Source organism: Sphaerodactylus townsendi, linkage group LG05, assembly GCF_021028975.2.
Source record: "Sphaerodactylus townsendi isolate TG3544 linkage group LG05, MPM_Stown_v2.3, whole genome shotgun sequence".
In the NCBI taxonomy this organism is placed as follows: Eukaryota; Metazoa; Chordata; class Lepidosauria; order Squamata; family Sphaerodactylidae; genus Sphaerodactylus; species Sphaerodactylus townsendi.
Genome location: NC_059429.1, coordinates 25,758,157 through 25,785,159, shown reverse-complemented (window position 1 = coordinate 25,785,159; position 27,003 = coordinate 25,758,157). Strand labels below are relative to the sequence as shown.

The 27,003-nt window shown below is 46.4% G+C and overlaps 1 protein-coding gene across 4 annotated transcripts; it reads left to right on the top strand.

The window, feature by feature from the left end:
- Positions 1–27,003, top strand: KIAA0040 (KIAA0040 ortholog). Of its 4 annotated transcripts, none has more exons than XM_048497590.1 (3): positions 1–367; positions 23,692–23,870; positions 25,860–27,003. In XM_048497590.1, the coding sequence occupies exon 3, from the start codon at positions 26,010–26,012 to the stop codon at positions 26,301–26,303; it is 294 nt and encodes a 97-aa protein (XP_048353547.1). In that variant the 5' UTR covers positions 1–367; positions 23,692–23,870; positions 25,860–26,009; the 3' UTR covers positions 26,304–27,003. The 4 variants fall into 4 exon arrangements, with proteins under 4 accessions (XP_048353547.1, XP_048353546.1, XP_048353548.1 ...); XM_048497592.1 differs by lacking the exons at positions 1–367; positions 23,692–23,870 and adding exons at positions 24,103–24,114; positions 24,627–24,630; XM_048497589.1 differs by lacking the exon at positions 23,692–23,870.

The window sequence follows — 27,003 nt, the reverse complement described above, 5'->3', positions numbered from 1 at the left end:
CGCTCAGAGCGCGCCCCCGCGAATCTGACCCCTGGGGCCTGCACAGCCGGGAGCGCGTGTGGCAAGCCAAGAGAGGCCTGGAGAGGAGTCCGCCGGGGAAAAGCCCGGTCCGTCGGAGGCGCCAGGCACGAGCCGGTTTTGGCACACCTCCCGGGGCCGGGCGGCGCTCAGGGGAGGAGAAAGGGCAGCCCCAGAAGTCCCGACCCCGCCCAGGTGCAGCCCGGAGGCGTCGAACAGGCGTCGCTTTGCAGCGGCGGGAAGGAGGAAGCCGCTTTGCTTTCCAGCCTCCCGAGTTTGGAAACTTCGCGGCACGATGAAGGCGCAGCTCGGAGCGCGTCCTTAGCAGGAGGAGGAGAAGGAGGGGCCGGTAAGTTTGGGCGCTCCCGCCGCTTTCCCTGGCCGCTCGGCTCGGTCCCTTTCCCTGCAAAGCCCCCGGGTTTCACACGGCGGCGTGTCTAGGTTGACTCGCCCTCTAAAAAATAAACGTGCCTTGTAGGATTTGCTTGCGGCTCTGTCCTGGCCCCGTCTGCCCTCGGCGCACCCTGCGCCTGGGTGGTTTCCGCCCGGCTGTCCGGTCTGGCAAACAGAATGACTTTCGTGGGCTGTGGATTCTTGAAAATGACGTCAGGAAGCCCTTTCGAACAGCGAGGGATTCGCCGGCGGAACTCACTGCCACGGGATGTGTGGGAGGAAGCCCACTAAATAGAGTACAGCACGCAGTCAGGCTTTATTATGTTCACAGACCAGCTTGGGGTAAATGAGATAGGTACCACTAAAATGGTACAATGTATTAATTCAGAGGATAAACTATATTTAATAGAGGACACGAATTAAATGGGAGGAGGATGGGTCTGTTAGCCAGAAGGAACCTCCGTACTCGGAAGCAGTATACCTCAGTGAATGATGGAGAGAACAAGCTACAGTGGAAGGCTTCTTTACCCTGTTTGTGGACGTGCCAGGACCATGTGGCTGGTAGATCTGTTTGGGGCTGTTCTTGCAGGCTGTTATGATGTGGGCAAGTTTGTAGTCCAGCTGGATTGGGGCAAGGCCTAGTGGCTGGCGTGAGAAGAGAGGAGGAAGGGTCTGCCTCTGTTATATTCTGAGAGGGCAGGAGGGAGAGCGGGCAGGCACCAATGACCCAGCCATTGCTACCCAACCAGGCAGTGCCAACCTCTGAAATTCTTTTTCCTGGGAATAATGCAGGATTTGTTCATCTGGGAGACTTGCAGTGTACTCAGAGTGAAAACTGGGCTTGAGAAAATGGATTTTTCTTGTTAGGGAGAGGGGGAGCTTGTGCGCTGCTTTAAGGGAGAAACGTGCGTGCTGTGCCGTTGGTTTAAAGCCTGTTTTCCCATGAATGCAGGGACATCCTTTGCAAAGCCTCCAGTAGATTTTGAGATCCAGGCTTCATTCATATTGGGGTGCTGTGTGGCTTCCAGGCTGTATGTTCTAGTAGCATTCTCTCCTGATGTTGCGCCTGCCTCTGTGGCTGGCATTTTCAAAGGATCTGAAGATGCTATATTGCCACTTAAAGAACATTTCAGTCTTTATGGTATGAAAATCAGAAAAGCCTTTCCAATCGCTTTTATTGGGTTTCTAACAGTGCCATCTTGGGAACATTTTTTTTTCCTGGGAGTCAGCCCCATTGAATTGACCTGAGTAGACCTGCTTAAATTGTATGGCTAGACAGAAAGGTTGGTTAGCAATCCCTTTTCAGCCTTTTGCACTTTGATAGAGGGACTTCAGTCTGAAGTCTCTACCTTCATTTCCAATCCCTCTTTCACGTAAAAGCATGACAATGAAAGAAAAGGGGCTAACCCAACCATCACCTCTGAATCACTATAAGAGGGTAGCTACAGGCTTTAATACAAAAGTCATTTTTTGATTTTGTTTTGTTTTTTGTTTTTGTTTTGTTTTACAGCACAGCTTAAGTGAGATACTGTGCCTGTTCAAAACCATCATGGAAACTTTGCCTTCCCAACATTACATTTACATTGGGCCTAAGAAGCGGCATTGGGCCTACATATCCGAGGGATCGCATCTCCCCGTACCGCCCTACTAGGGCCCTCCGCTCTACAGAGGAGCGGTTGCTGGAAATCCCTGGCCCAAAAAAGATCCGGCTGGCCTCAACAAGGGCCAGGGCTTTTACTGCCCTGGCCCCTACCTGGTGGAACAGGCTCCCTAAGGAGACCAGGGCCCTGCGGGACCTTCAGAGTTTCCGCAGGGCCTGTAAAACGGACCTGTTCCGCCAGGCTTTTGGCCAGCCGGGATGACCATCTGACCCCCATACCATCTTGGTCTCCCGTGGGCGGGAATGGGGTTGGGATAAGTCGCCATCTGTAAATTGTAAATTTTAAACTGTTTAAATTCTATTAATTTAAAGTTGTTATAGATTGTTTTATATTTGTATTATTATGTTGATGTACACTGCCCTGAGCCCTTCGGGGGAGGGCGGTTTAAAAATGAAATAAATAAATGAATAAATAAATAAATAAATAAGCAAGGAGATTCTAGCAGCGCTTATAGGCAGGAGTCCTGCAGAAGGCATCATTTGTTAACCTTAGTGCAAAGAAGAGGCTAAGAATCTAGCAGGCTAGTGGATGGGGACACAACATAAGAAGGGCCTTGCTGAATCAGACCAGTGGGTCCATCTCTTCAGACACTGTGTAATGAAAAACATGGCCCTGGTCAAAAACTAGCTGGGTTTGTTTTGTTTTTGGTAGGGCCTTTTGGAAGCATTCTGACAAAACTCTGGGTTGTTCTCCAAGGAGTAGCATTCCTCCGTTGGGAGAGAGGAACAAACATCCCTGATGCTTTGAGCAGCCAAGATCTCATTCAACATTCATCATTCTGTTTATGCAAATTGTCACTTTTCCCCCATGAGACTGGAACGTGGGTCAGAACGAAGGGCTCGCTTGAAAAATGAAGGGATCGGAACGAAGCCTGCCAGAAGTTCCTCACAAACAAAACGTCCACACTTTCTTTCCAAGATGAGGGTTATTTCGATCCTGCCTGTTAATGTGAGCGCTTCTATCTGTGTGATTGTGCACGAGGTTCCTTTTGTATGCTCAAGCTGCAGGTTATTCAGCAGGGGAAGATTTCCCCAAACTTGTCTCCATCTGCCATGTGTTTGTGTGTTATGGTGCTGTTAAAGGCCCAGTAAGAAATCTGAAGCTTGATAGTAGAAATGTGCTAGCAAATTGCATCAGATTTACAGTGACCCCCATAGGGTTTTCAAGGTAAAAGATGAACAGAAGTGGTTTGCTTCTGGATTTCACTTCTGGATTTCACTCCCTACTTCTGGATTTCACTCCCACCCAAGTACAAACCAGGGCTGATCCTGCTTAGCTTGCAAGATCACGAAGATCCAGCTGTCCTGGACCATCCACATCAGGGCAAGCTGGTGCTTCATGAATAGATTTGCAGGTGTTTTAAAAGTACAACTTGTTCGTTCTTTACACTTGCCATTAGAAAGGTGCAACTGAACCATACCTTACACCTGCCCTTGAGCTCACAGGAGCTCTAGTTACTGCATTGATCTCTCAGCTGATTTCCTGGTCTCTCCTTGTCTCTCCTGCGTTTTGACAGAGCACCTCAGGTTGATGGGTTCAGAACAGAGTGGTCTATAGCCTGCAAACCCATTCAGCAAAGTCTGAAGCCTTCCTTCAGCTTCTTGGATGGAAAGGTGTGCTTAACAGCATAAGAAGAGCCTTGCTGAATCAGACCAGTGGTCCATCTCATCCAGCAACCTGTTTGACACAGTGGCCAGTGGGTTGCCCTGGAGGGCCATCAGATAGGATGAAGAGGCCAAGGTCTTCCCTTGATGTTGCCTCCTATGACTCGTATTCAGAGGTTTACTACTTCTGAATGTGGAGATTCTCTTTAGTCTCCAAAGGTAGTAGCCACTGATTAATACCTGTTTCCCCGAGTATAAGACATCTCCTGAAAATAAGATGAAGTAGAGGTTTTGCTGAAGTGCGAAATATAAGGCATCCCCCGAAAGTAAGACGTAGCAAAGTTTTTGTTTGGAAGCATGCCCGACGAACAGAACACAGAAAAATAAGACATCCCCTGAAAATAAGGCATAGCGCATATTTGGGAGCAAAAATTAATATAAGACACTGTCTTATTTTTGGGGAAACACGGTATATTCTCCATGAATCTGTCTGATCCCCTTTTAAAGCCATTTGTGCTTATGACAATCATTACAGCCACTGACAGTGAATTCCGCAGGTTAAACACTCATGAAGTCAAGGTCTGTTTCTTCTTGTCTGCCCTGAATCTGTTTCCCATTAACTTCATTGGGGGCTCCAAGTTCTAGAATTTGGGGGAGAAAAAAGGAAGGGAAAAAAAAGTTTTCTCTGTCCACTTTCTCCGTTCCATGCATAATCATATAAATCTCTATCGTTGCTTGCTGGAAGAAGGCTTCAAACTTTGCTGAGTGGCGTGAGAAGATACAGGCCAGTAAAAATGGACTAGGTTTCGGTTGCCAGATTCATTCAGCACAAGACCACATGTCTTTAAGATATGCATGTGTCCAGGTATTGTATTATCGTCCTTAATTGGGAGGAAACTAAACTGCACCTGCTAACCCCAAACATAGCAGTGGGGCTCAGCAAGCCGCAGGGTCAGGCAGGATGGGTGCAGCTGCAGTCTCTGGGAACCTTCAACAGGTGATGAAGTAGCATACCAAAATCCACCAAGCATGTCCCGCCAGCTGAGATGCAAATCTTGCCAGTGTGAAAAGAGACAGGCCAATTGGGTACCTGTTAAATGTTCAAAACATTAAATCGTTTGCTAAACTCCACACAAATGGCCTCCTCCATGTAAAGAGAACAGTGATCTCAGAAACTACACACATGAGACTCATTGCTTAGGGTCCAGTTGTTCCTTGAATCTTTAAGAAATGAAATTCAGTGATTGGAAGATTTTTTTTTGCAGAAGTCTTGCCTTAAAAATGAGTTGCTACTAACTACAGCTTGGGGGAATGATGAGCTAAGGATATTCTGTGAAGGAGGAAACTCCTATCCAGCAACTTGAATCTGTGTGAACATCAATTTAATTTTTAGAAAATGCATCAGGTTCTTGTGATTTAGGATTTGTTTGTGGAAAGAGGGGTCGAAAGATGTTTTCAAGCCTAATTAAGTAAAAAAAAGGAAAGAAGGAAAAGGGGAGAAATGTCCGGCAATGAAATTTATGTGAAGGCTTCATAACTTCCGCCAATGCAGTTGGTTTTGGCAGGTAGACACAAAGACGTGGAGAAAGTTTACATGTGGAATTTCTGACTGTCGTTGCCTCTAGCAAGAAGAGTTACAGCTCTTGCTGTTTCACGAGCCAGATGCCCAACAGGCAAGGAATGTATTTTGTCCTCCCAAAGCTCTCTGTGCATGGATGGGCATCACTTAATGGTGTGTTACTAAATAAACAAATTATAGGGTTGGAGGGGTTCAACTGTTCCACACACCACTACAGAGCCCCACCTCCCTTCATGTTCTGCTCTGTGGGATCCCCCATCCCCTGGGAGCCGATCTGGGCTGCAGAGAAGCAAGAAAAGTGTGCCCCGCTGATATAAATCTTTCCATCAGCAATAACTTTCAAGAGAATCTAAGCTTATGATTCAGTGGGCAAGTCTTGGTGAATCTTATCAAAGTCCAGCATTTGTTAACTCCAGGTAGAGCACTGAGAACTCCCAGAATTAGAACTCATCTCCAGACGACAGTGAACTTTTCTGCTGGAGAAAATGGTTGCTTTGAAGGGTGGGCTGTATAGTATTATACTCTGATGGTCCCTTCCCAACCTCTATCCTCTCTGGACTCCATCCCTAAATCTTGAGGAATTTTCCAACTTGGAAGTTGACAGCCCTATCCGTTATTCTGTAGTCTGTCTGAGAAATTCACAACTGGGACATACAAGTGATATCACATACACACACACCCGTGGGTTTCTAGCACATCACATCTAGAGATGAACTTCCTTTTATGTTTTGTGTCTGATATGATGCAGAAATGAAGATCCTGTCTCTGATTGTTGTGGTTGCTTAGTTAGCACATGATGCTGTAGTGTCTAACTGATGAATATATAAGTGTGAACCAGCCCAGAAACAAAACTGAAGCCAATAGGGCCTTTGTGATTCACACTTCCTGAATGAATTTGTCAAGACCAGAGCCAGAGTTAAAGGGGCTACCTCTAACTATATGCCATTTCAAATATGTAACTTTCTTCTCTATGAGTCATATGTCTTCTGTGTACACCATTATGATAGGCTGGTGTGTCACAGAAGAGCAGCAGCAGCCCATAATATTTTGACACCTAAAATGAAAAGTGCAAATTCCCATACTCACAGCTAGCAATGTACCAGTGCAATCGTACCACAGCAACGTTTTACTCTTTTAAGTTCACTAAAATTGATGGGCTCAGTCAAATTTACTTCTTTAGCATTGTGCTGTGAATTTAATAATAAATACCTAAAGAATGTGGTGCCAAAATGTTCAACTTTAAACAATGATCTCATTCTGTATAATGGTTGGGGCTGTTTCTTCCTAGGATGGCCCATAATTATGGTAACAACTTCATACTTTTCCTAATAAGCTGGTAGGGATAGGAGTAGTCTGTATGAAGCTCAGAGAACTCACCTGTACAAATATAGGTCAGGAAACCTCAAGAATAACTGGGAAGTGGAACTGAAGCGCAGACAAGCAATGTTTTCCTTTGAAGGATGTAGCTGAGGTGAAGAAGTCTTGCTTGTGGGGCTAGGAAGGTGGGTTAAGCACTTCCTGAGGAGGTGGGGGCTCTTCCTATGTACCTTCCCCCCCCACACACACACACACACCTTTCCTGCTCTGTTGAGGGAAGGCAGTTTTTTTCTCAGAGCTTCGCAAAAGAGTGAGAAGAGGCCACAAAATCAACTCATAGAGAAAGCAAAACGGATCAAGCAGAAGACTGAAGGAGACTGAAGGGCTTTTGCGCATGGTGCTAGAGATCTGTGGTGTAATTCAGCACCAAATAGCTGGGGTGGGCCATGTGCATCAGAGCCAAGAAGTTGGGAAACGGAAATTGTAACTCTTCTCCTCTCCTTTACCCCTGAACTTTTCCTGATCAAAAAGACAGGCTACCTCTTGCTGCTTTTCACCCTATTAGATACCATGTGGACGGATGTCTTTCCACTCTGTGTATGTGTGTATTTTTTTCATCCATCCCAGGGCTAAAAACAACATATAATGTGGGAAAGTCCTAGCACTATTGGCCCCATCCAAATCTCCTCAGTGTCAATTTTTTTTGAAGGCTCAGTTCTATCCCAAATGTCATGTATTGTCCTTGAGGAAACTACAGCATCTACCACTTGACTACTTCCCACACCCATTTTTTGCTGTGCAGTGGATCCTGACCCTGTCTCTCTGTACAGCAGCCCAGAGGGGCTGATGTGACCCATGTCAAGCCCAGAGGAGCCACCAGTCACTATGGACATAGAAGTAGGGGACCTGGCGAAACTCATTACGTTAGTTCTTACCTTCAATCATGGAAACATACATAAAGAATCAGGCTGTCTCCTTCCCTTGGTATAACATTGTCAACTTTTTCCAGATGTACACGTGGTCTCCAGAATACAGAGATCAGTTACCGTGGAGAAAACAGATGCTTTGGAAAGAAGACTCTATGACATTGTACCTTATGGAGTCCCCTCTCCAAACCCCTTCCCTTCTCAGGCTCCAACCCCAAATCTTCAAGAACCCAAAGCTGGCCATTCTACCTTGACAGACTGTGGAGGGATCCTTCATCCTAAAATTGGGGGAGGTGGGGACTGAGACCTTCGCAGATAGGGCAGGAAGGAGATGTTAGGGCCCTTCCCCCAAGACAAATAGAGGAGGATGTAGAAAGGAAAGGACCATCTCTTTTCCACTCATTGTTTTCTGCTATAGCATCTGCACCTTCTCTCAGGGCCTGTCTGATGGCCCTGAAGTCCAGGTTCCAATCCTGCTGTAGCCTTTCACATCCCCAGTGACAACTCTGGTGCCGCCATCCCATTTCTAGGCTCCTGCACCTCTTTGGTGGATCATCACTTGTCCTTCTCACCGGGATAGAGGCAAGTCCCAGACCACAACAGATTTCCCGGCAAGGGTTCCAGTCCAAAAGTGACATCCAGGATCCTGTAACACAACCCAGAATCATCATCCAAAAAACAAGACCCAAGGTCAAGCAGCAAGGTTCCAGCAGCTTATGCAAGTCAGGCAACCAGTTGGATCATTAGCAGGGTTGTAGAACAATTCATCCCACACTAGCTGCAGCCTTACTTAGGTAGTTTCCGTGCAGGTGTTGCTGGGTCCCTCCTTAGTATCCTCCTCATTAGCTGAGTCAGCTTCTCTACTCATGAGGAGCACTCTAGGACCCAGATCCTGTAGTGACTTATCTAACTCCCTCAGTATTTAGCAGAAAGGAGACTTTGGGGTGCTTCAGGAGACTGTGGCAGGTCAGGCCACCCATGGGCCCATGCTGGGACCTCTAGCCCTGAGGGCCCTGCTAGCTCAGGGTCCCTTGGGAAGGCATTGGAGAGTCTGCTTCATTGGGAGTGTTCGACAAGATGGGGCTTGTGGGCAGGTTGTCTTCCCCCTGCAAGCACTCCTGGTCCTGTGCTAAAACAAGGTGGTTCATGACATAACCATCCCAAAAGCCACAGAAAGGGGCATGGTTACCAGAGCTGGTCCCACTCTAGTGAATATTCTCAGAGTCAGGCAAAGAAGAGTCTCCTGCTGTGTTCTGCATTTTGTCAATTGTAAACATACCCAGACCAGACGTCTTTCCAAAATATTCAAGGGCAGGCAAATATTTAATAACAGAAGCATCTTGCTCCAGGGCTGTCTTTCTCTGGGAAGATCCATGTTTCCTTACTTACAACACAGAGATCTAGCATGTAAGAGGATTTGTCCAAAGGATCTGGAAGTTAATTCCCTACTACTGTCCGCAGATCTAAATCTCATCTCCTAAGTTCTCAGGGACAACAGGTGAAAGAGGGAGGACTTGATAATGTCAGCTATCTCTTACCATAAACTCCCAAGGAGATTTTTCCCATTGAGTTCTCCTGAGAATATAATCTGTTACTAGAGTTGTCAACCGCCAGGTGGCAGCTGGACAGCTCCCGGGATTACAACTGTCCTCCAGGCTATAGAGATCAGTTTCCCTGGACAAAAAGGCTTCATTGGAGGATGAACTCTGGCATTATGTCCCATAGAAGTCCTTCCTCTGCCCTAACTACCTCCCCAGGCTTTCCCTACAAACCTCCAGGTATTTCCCGTGTGGGAGTTGGCAGCCCCATCCATTAGTATCCCCAAAGCTCCATTAGTATCCCCAAAGATATCAGTCTTCTTTTAGACTAGGGTTGCCAGATCCCCCAACCACCACCACCCCGGCCACTGACAGGGAATGGGAGGGACTAGATTTACCAGATTTGGGCTGGGAAACTTCTGAAGATTTCGGGATGGAGTCTGGGGAGGACAAAGACCTCAGTGGGGCCCAAAGCCATAGAGTCCAGCCTCACAAACATCTATTGGCTCATTCCGCACATGCAGAATAATGCACTTTCAAACTGCTTTCAGTGCTCTTCAGTGCTGTGCGGAATAGCAAAATCCACTTGCAAACAGTTGTGAAAGTGGTTTGAAAATGCATTATTTTGCGTGTGCGGAAGAGGCCATTGTCTCCAGAGAAACTGATCTCTATTGTCTGGAAAGAAACTTCCAGGTCTCACCTGGAGGCTGGCATCCCTATTTTCAGACAGCCCATGTGGCCTTCAAAGATCAATATTTTTGTGCTGTTATCAGTCCATTGCACTGGGAGTCTTTGAGATGCCATCAATAGCTACTTTCCTAATTGTTGAATCCTCCCCCCTAGGGGTAATTTGCCTCTCATTTTATTTTACATGCTATTACGTGTTATAGTCAGACAAAGGCTGGCAATCACAGGTGTACATTGGAATCTGCTGGGATTTTGGCATCTGATTTAGCAACCAGGATGTTCTCTGAACAAGGGTTTTAAGTTGAGTAGGTGGGGGATGAGTAAGGTAAATATAAGTCACAAAGGGTCTACTGACACAGAAATTCACAAGTACATGCCTGCCCAGATTTCCACAGATGTAATCGTCCATGTCCATTGATGCAAATTCCGTTCCATTCGTTGCTACTTGATATATAAAACTGAAATATTTGACGTAAAACTGAAATATTTAACCTGAAGCCAAATATTTAGATGGTTATTTCAGGCCTAGATGTACACTTCACTCCGCCTAGCTGTTGGCCGTGTTCTTTTTTGCTCATGCCAGCCTCCAGATGGTGTATCAAAATCTCCCAGAATTACTTCGCATCTCCAGAGATCAGTTTCCCTAGAGAAAATGGGCCTTTCCCCACTCCCTTCCATCCTCCCTATGCCGCGCGCTGCTCTCAGGGAAAAGGTGTAAACTCTCAGCGCGCGGCATCCCAGGCGTCCCCGCGCTCTGTGCGGGGTCGTCAAAAGGCGCCATTCGGAAGAGCGCCTGGGATGCCGCGCGCTAAGGGGACTCGACAGTGGCAGCGTCGGGGTGGCTGCGCTGTGGCCGCCCCTGCCGTGGGGAGGGAGGAGGAACCCCGCGCTACTCTCTTCAAGTAGCGCGGGGCTTACGGTAAGTGGGGAAAGGCCCAATGACTGCTTTGGAGGATGAACTCTAGCATTATATCCCGCTGAGGTCCCTCTTCGCTCTAAACCTCCCTAAGGTCTACCCTAAACCTTCAGGAATTTCTCAGACTAGGTTGATCTGCCAAGGACCCAGCAGCAGGGCCTTTTCAGCTGCTACTCCGTTTTAAGGAATTCCCTCATTCTAAGGCATTCCCTTGCAAAGGAGGTGAGGCTGCACCTTTGCTGCTTTCCAAAGTTGGTTAACACTGAGGCCCCTTCCGTGCACGCAAAATAATGCGTTTTCAGACCACTTTCACAACTGTTTGCAAGTGGATTTTGCTGTTCCGCACAGCTTCAAAGAGCACTGAAAGCAGTTTGAAAGTGCATTATTCTGCATGTGCGGAATGAGCCTAAGTGAGAGGATTGGAGGCACTTATACATTGTTGGTACGCTTGTGTCTGATCAATTTGTTTACACTGTTTTAAATTTTTATCGTATCGTATATTTTGGGGGTGTGATTTTAGCTGCCTAGAGAATCTCGTGGCAGACAGAAAGGAGGTGTGCCACTAAACTGAACTCCTCTTTGACATTAGGGTAGTTGAGCCTGTTAAGCTTCAGGCATTATTACCATCACCCCCACATCATCTCACAGGCCCCTTCGTTTGCCTGCCAGCATCCCCTGCTGGGTTTTTTTTCATCCTTCGATACTTGAAAACATCAGGCATGGTGAGCAGGCTGGTGTCTGAGAAGTGAGTTCTTCACATTGTGTTCTCAGGAAGGGCAGAAACCAGTATGTCTTGTTAATAAATGGAATGAGTCTATCTGTGATTCATCATATTTGCCAGCAGGACAGCAAACCTGTAAAAAAGTAAAACCCCAGTTGGCTGCCAAAATATCAACACATCTTGAACTCACATATTCCACTGGCAACATTCCTCCAAATAAATAATGTCTTCCATTTATGGCCAGGTGGGAGGGGGGGAGGTGACACTATATTGAAACTATCCTTTTCTGTAATTAACTGTTAATATTTTAATCAGAATATACAGGCACATTAAACTTTTAAAGGCGAGTATGAGTCCCCTTAATGCTATTAAGTGAACTATATTTATATCCATCTTTAAGATGGTACGGCTGTTAAATGGTGAGGATTGTTAACTTCTTAAGAAGTTCATGATTTGCTAAAGTTGCCAACTTTTTTAACCTGCTCTGTTCCTATGCCAGTCAATGAGACATGGCCTGACATGACTGTGAGTGATAGAAAAGTGTCACCTGTGAAATTTCCTTGTGCCAGGTCACTGTAAACCACAGAGATTAACTAGTATTCATGTTTTACATTTAGCTATGCATACTTCAGTCTTCTTCCCAAAAGGGACCCAAAACGGATTACAACCCTTCTCCATTTTATTTGCACAACAACCCTGTGAGGTAGGTTAAACTGCGAGAAAGAGCCCAATAATTTTTCAGAAAAAGTTGCCAATTCTGTAAATAGAGGCAGATGAGTTCTGGAGGGAAGGGGGTGTGATTGAGAGAAGTATAGTTAGTGGTCAAACAGTTTTGCAGGTTTGGGGGTAATACAGAGCCCTCTTCACAGGAAGCAAAACATGAGCGGGTGCGTTCACCACAAGCCATGATTCTGCATTCAAATTCCACAGAGCTCTCTGAAAACATTCTCTCTCCCAGCTGCTAAGTTTATCTCATCATCTTGGATAACAGACAATGCAGTTCTACAAAAGCGTTCAGTTGTTTGTTTGTTTGTTTGTTTGTTTGTTTTTGCAAAAGCTGTGTTTTCACAAGCTTAAATAAGAATCAGTTTACACATATAAAAAGTACTCTATTTCAGAATGGAATGGAAAATTAAGCTCAGTGGCCCGGTTGCCAATTGTATCATTAAAGCTTGACTCCTGCCTACATACCCACAGCATGTGGTAGAACTGCTTCAAATAAGGTATGTATGGGGTGTGGCATTGATTTTTCAGATTTTAAAAAATTAATGTGATATTCCTGAAACACATAGTCACTGTTTTGTGTGAACAGAGCAACATGCACTTTTCCTTGCATGCGCGCCTTTGGTAGATATAAGCAGAACCTTGTTTTTTGGAGGGAGGGGACTCATTCACAAATACCAAAGTAGTACATGCATGGAAAATTACATGCATGCATTGGAGCCAGCGTGGTATAGTGGTTAAGAGCAGGTGGATTCTAATCTGGAGAACTGGGTTTGATTCCCCACTCCTCCACCTGAGTGGCAGAGGCTTATCTGGTGAACCAGATGTGTTTCCGCACTCCTACACTCCTGCTGGGTGACCTTGGGCTAGTCACGGTTCTTCAGAACTCTCTCAGTCCCACTTACCTCACAAGAGGTCTGTTGTAGGAAGAGGAAGGGAAAGGAGCTTGTAAGCCACCTTGAGTCTCCTTATAGGAGAGAAAGGTGGGATATAAATTCAAACTCCTCCTCCTGCTCCTCTTCTCCTTCTCCTTCATTCACACAAAACAGTGATTGTGCATAATGGGAGGACTGTTCATAGAACAAGTTCCCTCTGCAGTGCCAAAATCAAAATCTGAAAAGAACGGTCTTTCTACGCTACACCGTGGGGAGAAGCATTGTTCTAAACAGGAATCTTTCTGACAGTTGCCCACCCTTCTCCTTTTCCTGTAACACCACACCCTGCTTTAGAACATGAAAAGGACCGAGCTGGGCATGAGTTGTGTCAGGGAAACTGAATCCCCTCTCCCTTCTGACAACAAAGGGTTTTTTAGGCCTGGAAGGCGGTATGGTAGGAAGTCAATTGACGAACGCTGTTCTTTGCTGAGATGAATTTCTGTAACTCCTTCGTTCGTTAGTAGAAAGGAGATTCCCCCGACAAGGTTGATTTCCTACTGGCAGAAAATAGGGAAATTTGAAACGCCGACTGATGAAGGGTAAAAGAGAAAAGGCCAAAGCAGGACTACAGCTGAACATCAACAAGACCAAAGTATTGACTATTGGGGTATTGCACAACTTTAAGACTGACGATGAAGAAACTGTTTGAAAGTGGATTTTGCTATTATGCATGGTAAAATCCAGGTTCAAAGTGGATTGAAAGTTCATTATTCTGCATGTGCAGAAGGGGCCAAAGAATTTAAAAGGAGATTGAGACTGGGAAGGGCAGCTGTTAACTAGCTAGAAAAGATTCTAAAATGTAAGTACGTGTTGCTGGTGACTAAGATCAAGGTAATTCATTCTACGGTATTCCCCATTACTATGTACACGTGTGAAAGTTGGACAGTGAAGAAAGCTGACAGGAAGAAAGTTGATTTAGTTTAAATGAAGTGTTGGAGGCAGTGGCATAGTGCCAACGGGGCAGGGGGGCACGATGCCCCAGGCACGTGCCTGTGCTGAAGTGTTGCAGGGTGGGCGGGGGCGTGGCGAGGGCACGGGGTGCACGCGTGCCCCGGGCACAGTTCCCCCTTGCTCTGCCCCTGGTTGGAGGAGCATTTTACAGATACCGTGGACCACCAAAAGACAAATTGGTGAGTTCTAGATCAAATCAAACCTGAATTCTCGCTAAAAGTTGAAATGACTAAACTAATGTTATTGAAATTTAGTCGCACTATGAGAAGACAAGAGTCACTGGAAAAGACAATAATGCTAGGAAAAGTTGAGGGCGACAGGAAAAGAGGAAGACCCAAGATGGGATTGGTTGACCCTATAAAGGAAGCGATGACCTGCAGTTTGCAAAACCCCAACAAGGCTGTTAACAATAGATGTTTTGAGGGTCATTAATTCATAGGGTTTCCATAGGTTGAGAGTGACTTGACAGCATTTAAGACACAGGTTGATTTCCAGGGCTGTTATGCTATCCCTTGTACCCACCATGAGTGGTGATAATATTTGCCCCTAAGAGCTTGCAGTTCAAATAGGTAGCATTAACTAAGTGCAGATGCTCTTTGGCCTCTTTGCCATCTTATTATCCTGGGATTACAGAGACGTGGCCTGTACAGGTAACTTTTGCCCTTTCGTAGCTGAGGTCTGGAGCTGCTCATAAGCAAATGTAAAGCCCCCATTAGCTGCCACATACATTCAGTTTCCCTTCGGAAATCTTGCCTGCATTAACACCTTTCACGACTGAGACACAAAACCCAAGGGAGGCTCAAATGTTTATTTTAGCACTGCATACACCCTTCGTTTTCCGTTTCTGCTATTTTTTCCCCTAAGTTGTGAAAAATCATACTTTGTTTCTGCTTGACTGTGCTCATTCCTTTTCCTAGGAAATTCTGTGGTTAAAATGGGGTGCAGTGGAGGATGTGTAAAGGATGGTGCTGATATATCAGGGTGTGTATTGTGGAAAAACTGAGGCTGCACTGAGTAAACTGGGCCAGACTTTGAAGAAGAAGAAGAGTTTGGATTGATATCCCCCCTTTCTCTCCTGTAGGAGACTCAAAGGGGCTTACAAACTCCTTGCCCTTCCCCCCTCACAACAAACACCCTGTGAGGTGGGTGGGGCTGAGACAGCTCCGAGAAGCTGTGACTAGCCCAAGATCACCCAGCTGGTGTGTATGGGAGTGTACAGGCTAATCTGAATTCCCCAGATAAGCCTCCACAGCTCAGGCGGAAGAGCTGGGAATCAAACCCAGTTCCTCCAGATTAGATACATGAGCTCTTAACCTCCTACGCCACTGCTGTTCCTTTGCCAGAATCTGTGTCCATTTACCTGAAGCAAGAAAACACACCTCTCTTGAACCCTGCCCCATGTAGCATTTACAGCGGCTCGATATTATAATAAACGGGAATCTCACTTTACCCCCAAACATGCTGTCATGTCAGACATGAACTAAAAACAAGTCAGAAGCAAAATCTGACCGCATGATGCTCCCATGGGAAGTTTTCAGAAATCTACCTTCCAAATAACAGTCCCCCCAAATTTGTCCTTTGCGGACAGGAGGGTGAAGCTTTATGAACATGAAGTCAGGGCTGGCGTTTTTTGGCGCTTCTGAATGAGCCGAAGAGGCAATTTAGGTCAGAGGAGAAGGGGCCTGTTGTGCTGCAGGCACTGAAGAAAACATCCAGGGGAGAATGAGGTTCCGTTCTTGGCTTAGCCGAAAACTTCCTGAGGGAACTTTAGGCCAGTCACATGCTCTCTGTGCCTCAAGGAACAGTCCAGCTGTATAAATGGGGGGGGGGGGAATTGATGAGACTCCCTTTGTTTACTTTAAGATATTCTCACAATTCTCAATGACCTCGAGTAACATTGAACTGTTTGCAGTCGCAAAACAGGGAGAGGATTTCTTCTTGAGCTGGCGAGTGATGAAATCAAGGCTCCCAGTAGCCGCTGTCAGCGTGAACTTGGTTGTGTGTATATGGATCCTCGATCAGGATAGACAGTCCCCATTGTCCCCACAGAGCCCTTCGGGGATGGGGCGGTATATAAGTCCAATAAAATAATAAATAATAATAATAATAATTGTGCATGCTGGTGGTAGCATGTTTGGAACCTAGGGCCGAATTTCTGCCCAAGCTATCAAGGCACTGGAAGCATTGCTGGAGCCAGTGGTACAGGGGGAGGCAACAGACATGTGTTGAAGAAGAAGAAGAAGAAGAAGAAGAAGAAGAAGAAGAAGAAGAAGAAGAAGAAGAAGAAGAAGAAGAAGAAGAAGAAGAAGAAGAAGAAGAAGAAGAAGAGGAGGAGGAGGAGGAGGAGGAGGAGGAGGAGGAGGAGGAGGAGGAGGAGGAGTTTGGATTTATATCCCCCCTTTCTCTCCTGTAGGAGACTCAAAAGGGCTTACAATCTCCTTGCCCTTCCCCCCTCACAACAAACACCCTGTGAGGTAGGTGGAGCTGAGAGAGCAAGAAGCTGTGACTAGCCCAAGGTCACCCAGCTGCCGTGTGTGGGAGTGTACAGGCTAATCTGAATTCCCCAGAGAAGCCTCCACAGCTCAGGCGGCAGAGCTGGGAATCAAACCCAGTTCCTCCAGATTAGATACATGAGCTCTTAACCTCCTACGCCACTGCTTATACCCATCATTGGTCTCCCAGAACTTCACAGCCATCAGCTGACTCTGAGGCAAATCCTTAGATGGTGACAGTTCACTGAGGGTTGGCTTGTGCAAAACATTGCTGACCAAGTACAACTTTCATCCTTGCATTTTGTTTGCCAGCCTACCAACACCTTCAGAGGTAGACATGGGATTTTGGGGGTACTTGGGCCAAAAATGTTGTCTGCCCCAAATTTATTTTGAAAATATAGACAGTGCAATGATAAATGGTCATAAATATCAAACCTACACCTAGCTTTATGACTTGAACTTGGACCCAAACTCCTGTCCGATAGTGGGCTTTCTTTCTCAGCTTCTATTCTACAGCTATAAATCGAGAATAACTACTTTTATTAGAGCTTAACTAGACAAACTACAGAGAGCTGCAGCTAGACTGTAACCACTACCCTGTTTCCCCGAATATAAGACATCCCCTGAAAATAAGACGTAGTAGAGGTTTTGCTGAAGTGCGAAATATAAGGCATCCCCTGAAAATAAGACGTAGCAAAGTTTTTGTTTGGAAGCATGCCTGATGAACAGAACACAGAAAAATAAGACATCCCCTGAAAATAAGACATAGTGCATTTTGGGAGCAAAAATTAATATAAGACACTGTCTTATTTTCAGGGAAACACGGTAGTTCCCAGAGGCAACTTGTGAGTGAACATGCAAAAGGGCCTAGGCTGCTGTGTGGGAGAAAGAGTAATTCCTGCCTTCTCCCTTGTGCTATGTTTGGTGGCGCTGAAACAGTCTGGGGCCATCAAGTGAGGAGCGTTATTTTCTCTGTGGAGAATCAGCATATGCAAGCATTCCTGTTCATGCTGACTTTCAACACAGGAAATAATGGCCCCCTGGGCTGTTTCAGCTGCCAAAAACAGCATAGAGGAGAAGGCAGCAATTCCTTATTCTCCTGCCCAGCAGTCCCATTCCCAGTTGAGTTGTGTCAGATTTACTCATATTGCTGCCAGGAACTAGTAGCCACAGTATAGCAAGTCCTGTAGCAAGTCCTGAAGTAGTTTGTGACATCTAGTTAGATTCTTGCAGGGCTGTTTTAAGTAGGATTAAAGTATTTTGGCCCTAAACCAGATACAGTTAGTTTTAAAAGAAAGGCTGGTTTGAAATAAAGTTTTTTAAAGCCCTCTCAATCATTGGGAAGGGGGGGAAGTAAAATGGGGGAGGGGGTAGAGCCCAAAAGAGACCCTGCTTGTACTATTCCTTGGAAAAGTCCTCTGTTATTATATCGAAATATCAGTATCTCAGTATACGCCTTTAGAGAAGCAGGAAGGGGGAGTGAGGGGGAAAGCATGGATGATGGTGAAACTAGGAAGGCTGGTTGTGGGCGGATGGAAGATGTCCAGGACAAAGCTGTGCTCACTGGCAATTCTGTACCGTTCTGGCAGCGAAGCAAATTAAAGTCGTGCTGGAAGTGGTCTTGCTTGCCACAGAGGAAATGGAAAGTGAAAATGAGACTCCAGAAAATACTTCCGTACAAGAAATCTTGCTGCGATTGACATTTGTCCCATTGCGCAGCAGACATGTCATGCATAATCGACTTCTCTGTCTTTACCAGTCTGCATTTTAAGGTGGTTGTCTAACGTAACCTTTTTCTGTCAGAAAGTGTTACTGGAAACTGGGGTTTGTTTTTATTTTACACCCTGTGTCATGTTTAAAACAAGAAGAACTACTGCGGTGTGTTAGAGAGATTGCTGTTTATTATGAAGAATGTGGTGCATGCATTTGGTATCTGAAGATGTTAACACTGATAGATTCCTAAGATAGATTCCTAAAATAGATAAGCTGGGCTGCAGTGTGTGAACACACCCCATTCTCCAGGTACTGCAATAAAATACCTCAGAAAAGAACAGAAAGAAATTGATGTTTACCTCATGAGGGACACTTAAGCTGTTTCCGCACATGCGCGGAAACGCAGCTCCACCAGCATGAATTGTGCCGGTGGAGGCTCGGGGACCGTTCGCACGCTATCGCACAAGTGGCCCCGACTTGCTCCCCTGCTGGAGAGGCAGCTCTGCCTCTGGGTCAGCCCCCTCCACTGACCTTCCTCTCCAGCATTGCTCTGGAGGGCTGAAGGGCCCCACCCATGCTGCCCTCTGACCTCCAGTGGTTGGAGGGCAGTGTGGGCGGATCTCTGCAGCCCTCCAGAGTGACGCTGGACAGGAAGATCAGTGGAGGCGATGGGCAAAGCGTCGTCGCCCCGCCGGTGCGATTCGCACTGCGCCGGTGAGAAAATGGCACTTTGCAAAAACCTTGCTAGTTGAGCAAGGTTTAAAGCAGTGCCTTCGCGCCGCTCTGGGGTGGCCTGTGCAAACAGCACCCTAGGGATGGCGTTTTTTCCGTCCCTAGGGTGCTGTTATATGGCCGTGAGGAAACAGCCTATGTGTGAAGGTAGAGGTGTTCTCCTTCCCTGTATTTCAGGCCTCCTGAGGGATTATTGCTCTCTGGATGACATACTGCACGAAGGCACTTTGAGCTAACCTTTATCACACAGAATGAGATGGTAGAATTTTGAACTCTGCTGTTTTTGACCCACTACATATGATATGCAGTGAAGGCAGTCGACAGTGGGGAGAGGGTGGAAAGGGCATGAGAGCATTGATCTCCAGCCAGCAATGATTACCCCCTGGTGACCATGGAGTCTGGCCTTGCCATTCTTCGCACACCATAGAGGGTGATTTGGAACAGTCCTCTCTTTGATGTACTTCCCCTATTAAAGGAGACAATGTGCCTTTGTTGGCACTGTTACAGGTGTTACGACGTATACAAAAATTCACTGCGACTCAATATGTGACAGATTTGGGGGTTTCATTTCCAAGATATCCAAGAAGCAAGCCTTTTTAAGGACATTCTGTGGATCTCCCAACAACAACAACCCTACCACCACCAATATACCATCCTTGAAATGGTATCCCTGGTTTGCTCATGTCTGTGCAGGCTCTACAACAGAGAAACTAATGAGGAACTTAGATGGGATGCACAAGCTTGGAAATGACCAAAAATTTAACTGTTCCTTAGCTATAGGCATTGGGATGCACACCGACCCTGATTTCTGCTAGATGGAAAGAACAGAAATTCAAAAACATTTTTCTAAGAGACAGAGTAACTTTACTGTGTCGTCGCCCCCTTCTGGTCTGCCTGGTACTGCCACAGACACTTGTCTTTTCTAAACACTTTATCTGAGAAAATAGCTTCCATAATGAAAGCTGCTCTTCATCAATTCTTACCAAAACTCCATCATTTTTAAAGAGAAAGCTGTCAGTAATCTGTCTCACTCTCACGTGTAGAGTAACAGCTTCCAACTGTTAATTGTGGGGAGGTTTTTAAAAATATTCTCCACATTCCAGCTTCTCCCTGGATTTTGAAGTTCCAAATCACCTGCATCTGATTCCTGAGTTGCATCCTCCCGCATACTGCCATTGGAAGGCTGGGTGAGCCCCTTGGAGCCCACTCACACCCGCGTTCCAGCCCTAAAGCTACCTCCACAGGAGTTGTTGTGAGGGGATAAAGGAAGGTAGAACTATGCCTCTTAAGCAACGGCTTTGAGTCCCCTCAGAGAAAGAAAAGGAATGGTGTGCATAACTACAGTAAAATGTTTCCAATACTTTTTTTCTAGAATTAGCTCCGCATTTGCATATGACCTCTGTTATTGTAACAGGTCAGTTGGGGTGAGATCACTGGGTCACCTTGGGCCCACCTCACACAGCTTAGCCAATCTCAGGAGGTTGTACCAAGGATAAAACAGGAAGGGCAAACCAAACAGGAAGGGGAAACCACCTTGAACTCCTTGGAGGAGGGGCAGAATAAAGCCTGTGATTGATAGCTGGCTGACAGCTGCACTCCTGCTCTTGTTAAAAACATAATGCTTGTCTCTTTGGATTGGGGAATGGCCATGGCTCATGGCACAGTGGTAGAAGATCTGCTTGGCATACAAAAGTTCCCAGGTTTAATCCCTGACAGATCCTGTTTTTACAAAAGGATCAGATAGCAAGTGTTAAAGAAGAAGAGTTGGACTTATATCCCCCCTTTCTCTCCTATAGGAGACTCAGAGGGACACAAACTCCTTTCCCTCCCCCCCCCACAAAAAAACACCCTGTAACACCTCAGAAGAACTGTGACTAGCCTAAGGTCACCCAGCTGGCGTGTGTGGGAGTGCACAGGCTAATCTGAATTCCCCAGATAAGCCTCAACAGCTCAGGCAGCAGAGCAGGGAATCAAACCCGGTACCTCCAGATTAGAGTGCACCTGCTCTTAAGCACTATGCCACTGCTGCTCCTTGTGAAAGATTCCTACCTGAGACTCTGGAGAACTCTTGCCATTCTGAGTAGACAATACTGATCTTGATAGATCAGGGATCTGATTCAGTATCAGGCAGCTTCATGTATTTTGTTGGATCAGGCCAAAACACATCTTTTCTAATATTCCCTTTCCTGTGCCTCAGAGAACCACAAGCAGGCAGTTAAAAGCAAAGCCATGACCCCGCATCTAAGGACTCAGAGAGCCATAGTGGGGAACGCTCTCCCGCCAACTGTCCGGGCCTTGCGGGACCTGCCAGCTGGAGATTCCACTTGGGGGGGGGCCTGTAAGGCTGAATGAGTTGTTCCACCGGAGCCTTTTGGAGGAACTGGCAGTTGGAAGGTGCGCCCCCTTCTCCTGGCCCCTGACATCTGGAGCCCAACTGTCATCTTAGACTTCGCATGCATTCCACTCCCGCCTTTGGAGGAGGAGGAAGTTTCTAGAATTAGGACATTGGGTACGCCTTTAAGGAGGGGTGGGAGACACTAAGAGTGATGGTAAGATTGCTGAACGCTAATTATTTTATTGTAACGTATTATATTTACTAGATATGTTTTTACGGTTGCCGCTGCTTTTAAATGTTTTAATTGCCTATATTGTTTCTTTTGTGTTGTACACCGCCCAGAGCCCTCCAGGGATGGGGCAGTGTGTATATATATATAAAAATAGCAGTTGTGAGCGCTTGGGCCGCAAGGGCCAGTGCAACAATTGCACAATATACCAGGAAACCAATGCGAAACTGAGTAAACCCAAGGCATGGGTCACCCAAAGTGCAAATACCAAAGATATTTGTCCATCTGCCTTTTTGTTGTGCCATCTGTTTTTCTAGCGCTGTATCTCAAAGCACAGAATGACCTTGTGTGGTCCAGGGCATTCAGCACCACGTAAACGTTTATGCTCTGGAAGTACTTCTGGAAGATGCCAGCCACAGATGCAGGCGAAACGTCATGCTACTAGAACACGGCCTTACAGCCCAGAAAACACACAACACCCCAATACACGAGAACCATGCAGAGAAATACCAGGCAGCTTTCTCCATGGCTGGATGTTTTGGGTGTAGGGTCTCTTAATTGAAATCATTTTTTTCTCACTTTTTGCAGTATGGGAATTACATGAAGGAGCCAGGCAAGTTTGCTGGTAAAACCTGGCGGATTCCTCTTCCTCCCCATCTGCTGGAGTGAAGAAGGTCATTCCAAATCCCAGATGAAAAGAAGACAGACAAAGAAAAGAAGGAAGTGTACAGGCTAATCTGCAAGCAGAACTCACCTGGATAGCTTTAAAAAGGGCTTGGCAGATTTGTGGAGGAGAAGTCGATCTATGGCTACCAATCTTGATCCTCCTTGATCTCAGATTGCAAATGCCTTAGCAGACCAGGTGCTCAGGAGCAGCAGCAGCAGCAGGCCATTGCGTTCACATCCTGCATGTGAGCTCCCAAAGGCACCTGGTGGGCCACTGCGAGTAGCAGAGTGCTGGACTAGATGGACTCTGGTCTGATCCAGCAGGCTAGTTCTTAAGTCTGCAGCTTAACTCTTGGAGATTTGCTTGGCTCCCCAAAGCTTTTCCATATTCCCTAATAATGGTAAGCGCATTTACAGACTCAAAATGGTTTAACAGCTATTTCCTGTATATATGGCAGCCTGGGAACTGTAGTTTGGGTGGGGAAGAAGAGAGATGGGATTTGTAGGAGAGAATTCTGACCACCCTAATCAAACTCAGGTGTTCTCAGGTGAAAATCACGATTTGTACTGGTATAAAGCTGACATAGAACTATACATAAACTCTTCAAACATGCTTCCTTAGGGTACGTTGCATTGAACTCAGTAGGACTTACTTTTGAGTAAATGTATATGGGATCAGCCCTAACCTAGATCATCCCCAGGCTAGGCTGATCTCATAAGATCTCAGAGTCAGTTAGTACTTGGGTGGGAGATCACCAAGAGCTCCACGGTCACAACGCTTTGGCAGGCAATGTCAAACCACTTACGTTTGTGTTTGGCTTTGAAAATCCTTTGGGGTTGCCATAAGTCAGCCATGGCTTGATGACATTTTCCATCATCGTGTAGGAATGTCTGGGAGTTCCACAGAAACAGAAAGACTGTACCCGGATCCTTTTCAGGAGCTCCTCATGCACCCCTTTAAAATGCGTGTGGCTCCAATAGTGTCCACCTGATTTTGGTACTGAAGTGGCCTTTGTTATGTTAGTGGACAAGTTATACCAGGAAATGTGTGGGACAGTTGATATCTGAATCTCTTTGCTTGTACTAGCTTCCTCTGCTTTTACTCCGTTGATTTTTACCCCTATATTGATTTGCTTTAAGTTGCTGAATATTTAATCTGTATTTAAAACCAACTCTTGTTCTTTTAAACCTCTTTGAAAGTCCTGCAACCAGAAACTGGGGTAAAAATATTGTAAATAAAATATTATACGCTTCCCAGTTTTCCACGCACAGAGGAGACCAGATGCAGGCCAGCAGAATTTGTTTTCTTTTGGAGGAGAAAAGTCCACTGGCGTCTTCATATTATTTGCTTTATTTACCGAATTGAGATTTCAAGCATAGTGGAGGCAAATGAGATTCCTTTAGCAGACAGCACAGCTGCTGATCCTACACCAGCTTTCCCAAAAGAAGAGCTGTGTCCAAGGATGCTCTGGCTTCAACCAGCTCCCATCATAGAGGCCTCACTTTGAATTCAAATCAGAAATTGATTCCACACTGTTTCTTTGCCCCTTCTCAGTGGTGAACGGTGTCATCCTCCCGAGCTCTGATGGGGAGCACATTCCAGAAATTAGCAGGAGAACATCTTACTTGGGCCTCCTGGCAAAAACATCAGGCAATAATCTAGGAGTATAAGCAAGCTGGCCAGCATCTCTAACAGTGTGAGCCTCCTCACATTGGGCCAAAACAAACTGTGAGGTTAGTTGGTGCCAAACTCTGGTGGCTTATTTATGTAAACTTCATCTGCCTCTGTGGTTATCTGTATTCTGACTTTCTCTTGCATACATCATCTGTCATGAATCCCTATGGTTAGCTTTATCAGCAAATGGGAAGAGGGGAGGAACATGCACGGACTGATTAAAAGAGAAGTCCCTCTTTACTAACAAGTGTGACTGTACACAGAAGTGTATGAGTCTTGAGACAAGAAGGAGGAGGAGGAGGAGTTTGGATTTATATCCCCCCCTTTCTCTCCTGCAGGAGACTCAAAGGGGCTTACAATCTCCTTACCCTGTGAGGTAGGTGGGGCTGGGAGAGCTCCAAGAAGCTGTGACTAGCCCAAGGTCACCCAGCTGGCATGTGTGGCAGTGCACAGGCTAATCTGAATCCCCCAGATAAGCCTCCACAGCTCAGGCAGCAGAGCTGGGAATCAAACCTGGTTCCTCAGAGATTAGATACACGAGCTCTTAACCTCATACGCCACTGCTGCTCCTTAAGCTTCACAGTCAGTATTACAGTTAGATGCAAGACACAGAAGGATTGCAATGAAAGATCACAATGTTAGTCGACTTCCACCTGGGCTTTAGGGCCAGGAACACGGCAGCCAGGGCCTTGGACTTGCCACCCAGAAGGGTGGCATGACTCCATTTAGCCCTATAGAAGGCTTTCAGATGGCTGGGTTTGGGGGTTTTTTTAGTTGCTTCCCCATGCTGCCTGAAAGCCCTCTAATGGTGGCAGGGCGGTGGCGGTATCCCCAGGCACCTTGGGTTTTGGATTGAAGGGTGTTGTGGGGACTCTAAGCTTCTTCGTTGTACTAGCTCTCCTACTGCACAGTAGTCTCTGGGAAGCCACGGCTCCTGCTATGGTAGGAAACCTCCTGGCAATCCTTTGAGTTCCCCACTGGCTACTTAAAGACCAGCAGAGGGAAACTGGTGGAAAATGGGGCAGGAATATCAGTGTCACACCATCACATGATATCACTTTTGGTGAAAACGTGAAAGGATGTCATGCTGTGTTGCTCTAGAATTTGCTTTAAAACATAGATTTTGGGGGGAAAGCCTAGAACACTGCCTTCAACATCATGATGTCACTTCCAGCTTTTCTTCAGAAGTGAAAGATCCAGTGTGGTGTTGTGGTTAGAGTGTTGGACCAGGATCTGGGAGACCCAGGGTTTAATCCCCACTCTGCCGTGGAAACTCACTGGGTGACCGTGGGCCAATCATACACTTTTAGTCAAACCCACCTTACAAGGCTGTTGTGAGGACAAAATGGAAGAGGGCAGAATGGTGTAACCTACTCTGAGTCCCCATAGGGGAGAAAGTGGATATAAATTTTAAAAAGTGATGCTGGCATGCAGGTGGTGGAAGCCAGCATAGTGTAGTGGTTAAGAGCAGGTGGATTCTAATCTGGAGAAATGGGTTTGATTCCCCACTCCTCCACCTGAGTGGCAGAGGCTTATCTGGTGAACTAGATGTGTTTCTGCACTCTTACATTCCTGCTGGGTGACCTTGGACTAGTCACAGTTCTCTCTGTACTGTTTTAGCCCCACCTACCTCAGAAGGTGTCTGTTGTGGGGAGAGGAAGGGAAAGGAGCTTGTCAGCCACCTTGAGTCTCCTTTTAGGAGAGAAAGGTGGGGTATAAATCCAAACTCTTCTTCTTCTGTTGTTGTTGTTATTGTTGTTGTCCATCCCAAATTGCCCTGGGGTACTGGTAAAGCCAGTCAAGCAGGGAGTCTCTCTTAGGCCACGCAGAGGGACAGATGCCCTGTGAAGTGTAACTAATCTAAATCTAATAGCTTAGTAGAAATATTGCTGTGAATGCTATACCGTGGGGCCTTCCTTTGCACAGCTTGCTAGACATACTGCGGTCTCACAATCAAAGGCATCTGCAAGCAGAACTCGGGTTTGTACACTTGAAGGATTTCCTTTCACCGCCTGGTTTCACCCATGTTTCATTTTCTATCTTTGCAGGTTCCAGTTGGGAGGCTTTTTACACCACTGAAAGGCTGATCATATCAACGAAGGCCTTTTGCTGTAAGGTGCAGGCAGAGGACAAGGGAAGGGGCCTTAACACAACACCCCACCCCCACAAATACCTTCCTTCCTCACCCAAGAGCCACCATGGAGCAGATCAGCTCTTTTTTCCACTCCATCGGGACTTTCATCCACTCAAAGCATCAGCAGGGTGTCTATAACACTGTCTGCCTGGCGATACTGTTGGGGCTGCCTGTCCTTATCTTTCTCTTCAGCTTCTTCATCTGTTGCCACTGTTGCTGTTGCAGTCGGCAGAGAAAGGACAGTAGCAGTAGTGGCCCTGCCCACGGGAAGAAAAGGAAGAAGAAAGAAGAGGATCTGTGGATTTCTGCCCAGCCCAAACTGCTCCTGCTAGAAAAGAGGGCATCCCTGCTGGTTTAGAGAGGAGGGGAGTCCAGCAGAACTGTATTCCTTGCTTTGCTTTGTAAGACTTTGGGACTACACACGCTGCAAATGTGAGAAGACATCGTGTTCACGCCTCCCTTTCAAGGATGCCACGCTGGTCCTTGTTTCACTGAAGGACTTTGAAGGAAGGATCTGTCCAAAACCTGTCACTTAAATGTCCCAAAAGTCCCAAGCCGGGCACAGGTTTACCAGCACACTGCTAATGCGCTCAGGTAGCATACCAGCATCTAGACTAGTCCAACATAACACTGTCCTTAAGGAGCATTATGCTGTCATGAATGGACACCTGAGCTTTTGTGCTTACAGACCTAGATACACAGGTGAACATGTCTTCTAGCACTCTTGCACTGACATCTTTACGTACGCTGGCAAATAAAATCACTGCTGAGCAAATGTGTAAATGTTAGCATGCATTGTCAACATACATTCCCATGTGCAAAATTGGATCTCACGTAGATCAAGCAGTGACCTTCATGGAGGGGTAGGTCTTAACAGCTATAACCACAACAGATAAATGAACATTCCCAAGTTCAGAGGTAAGATACCGGGATGGACCGGAAGTTGCCCTGTCCCTGAAGGGAAAATCAGCTACTCAGATGAGCCCATTGGAGTGCTGCTCCAGCATCCAGTCACTTTTGAGAGGGGGGATGAGATGTTGGAGGGAACACAGAAGAGG

Coding starts and splice junctions, on each gene's coding strand:
- KIAA0040 (XM_048497589.1), top strand. CDS start 26,010: ATGGAGCAGATCAGCTCTTTTTTCCACTCCATCGGGACTTTCATCCAC.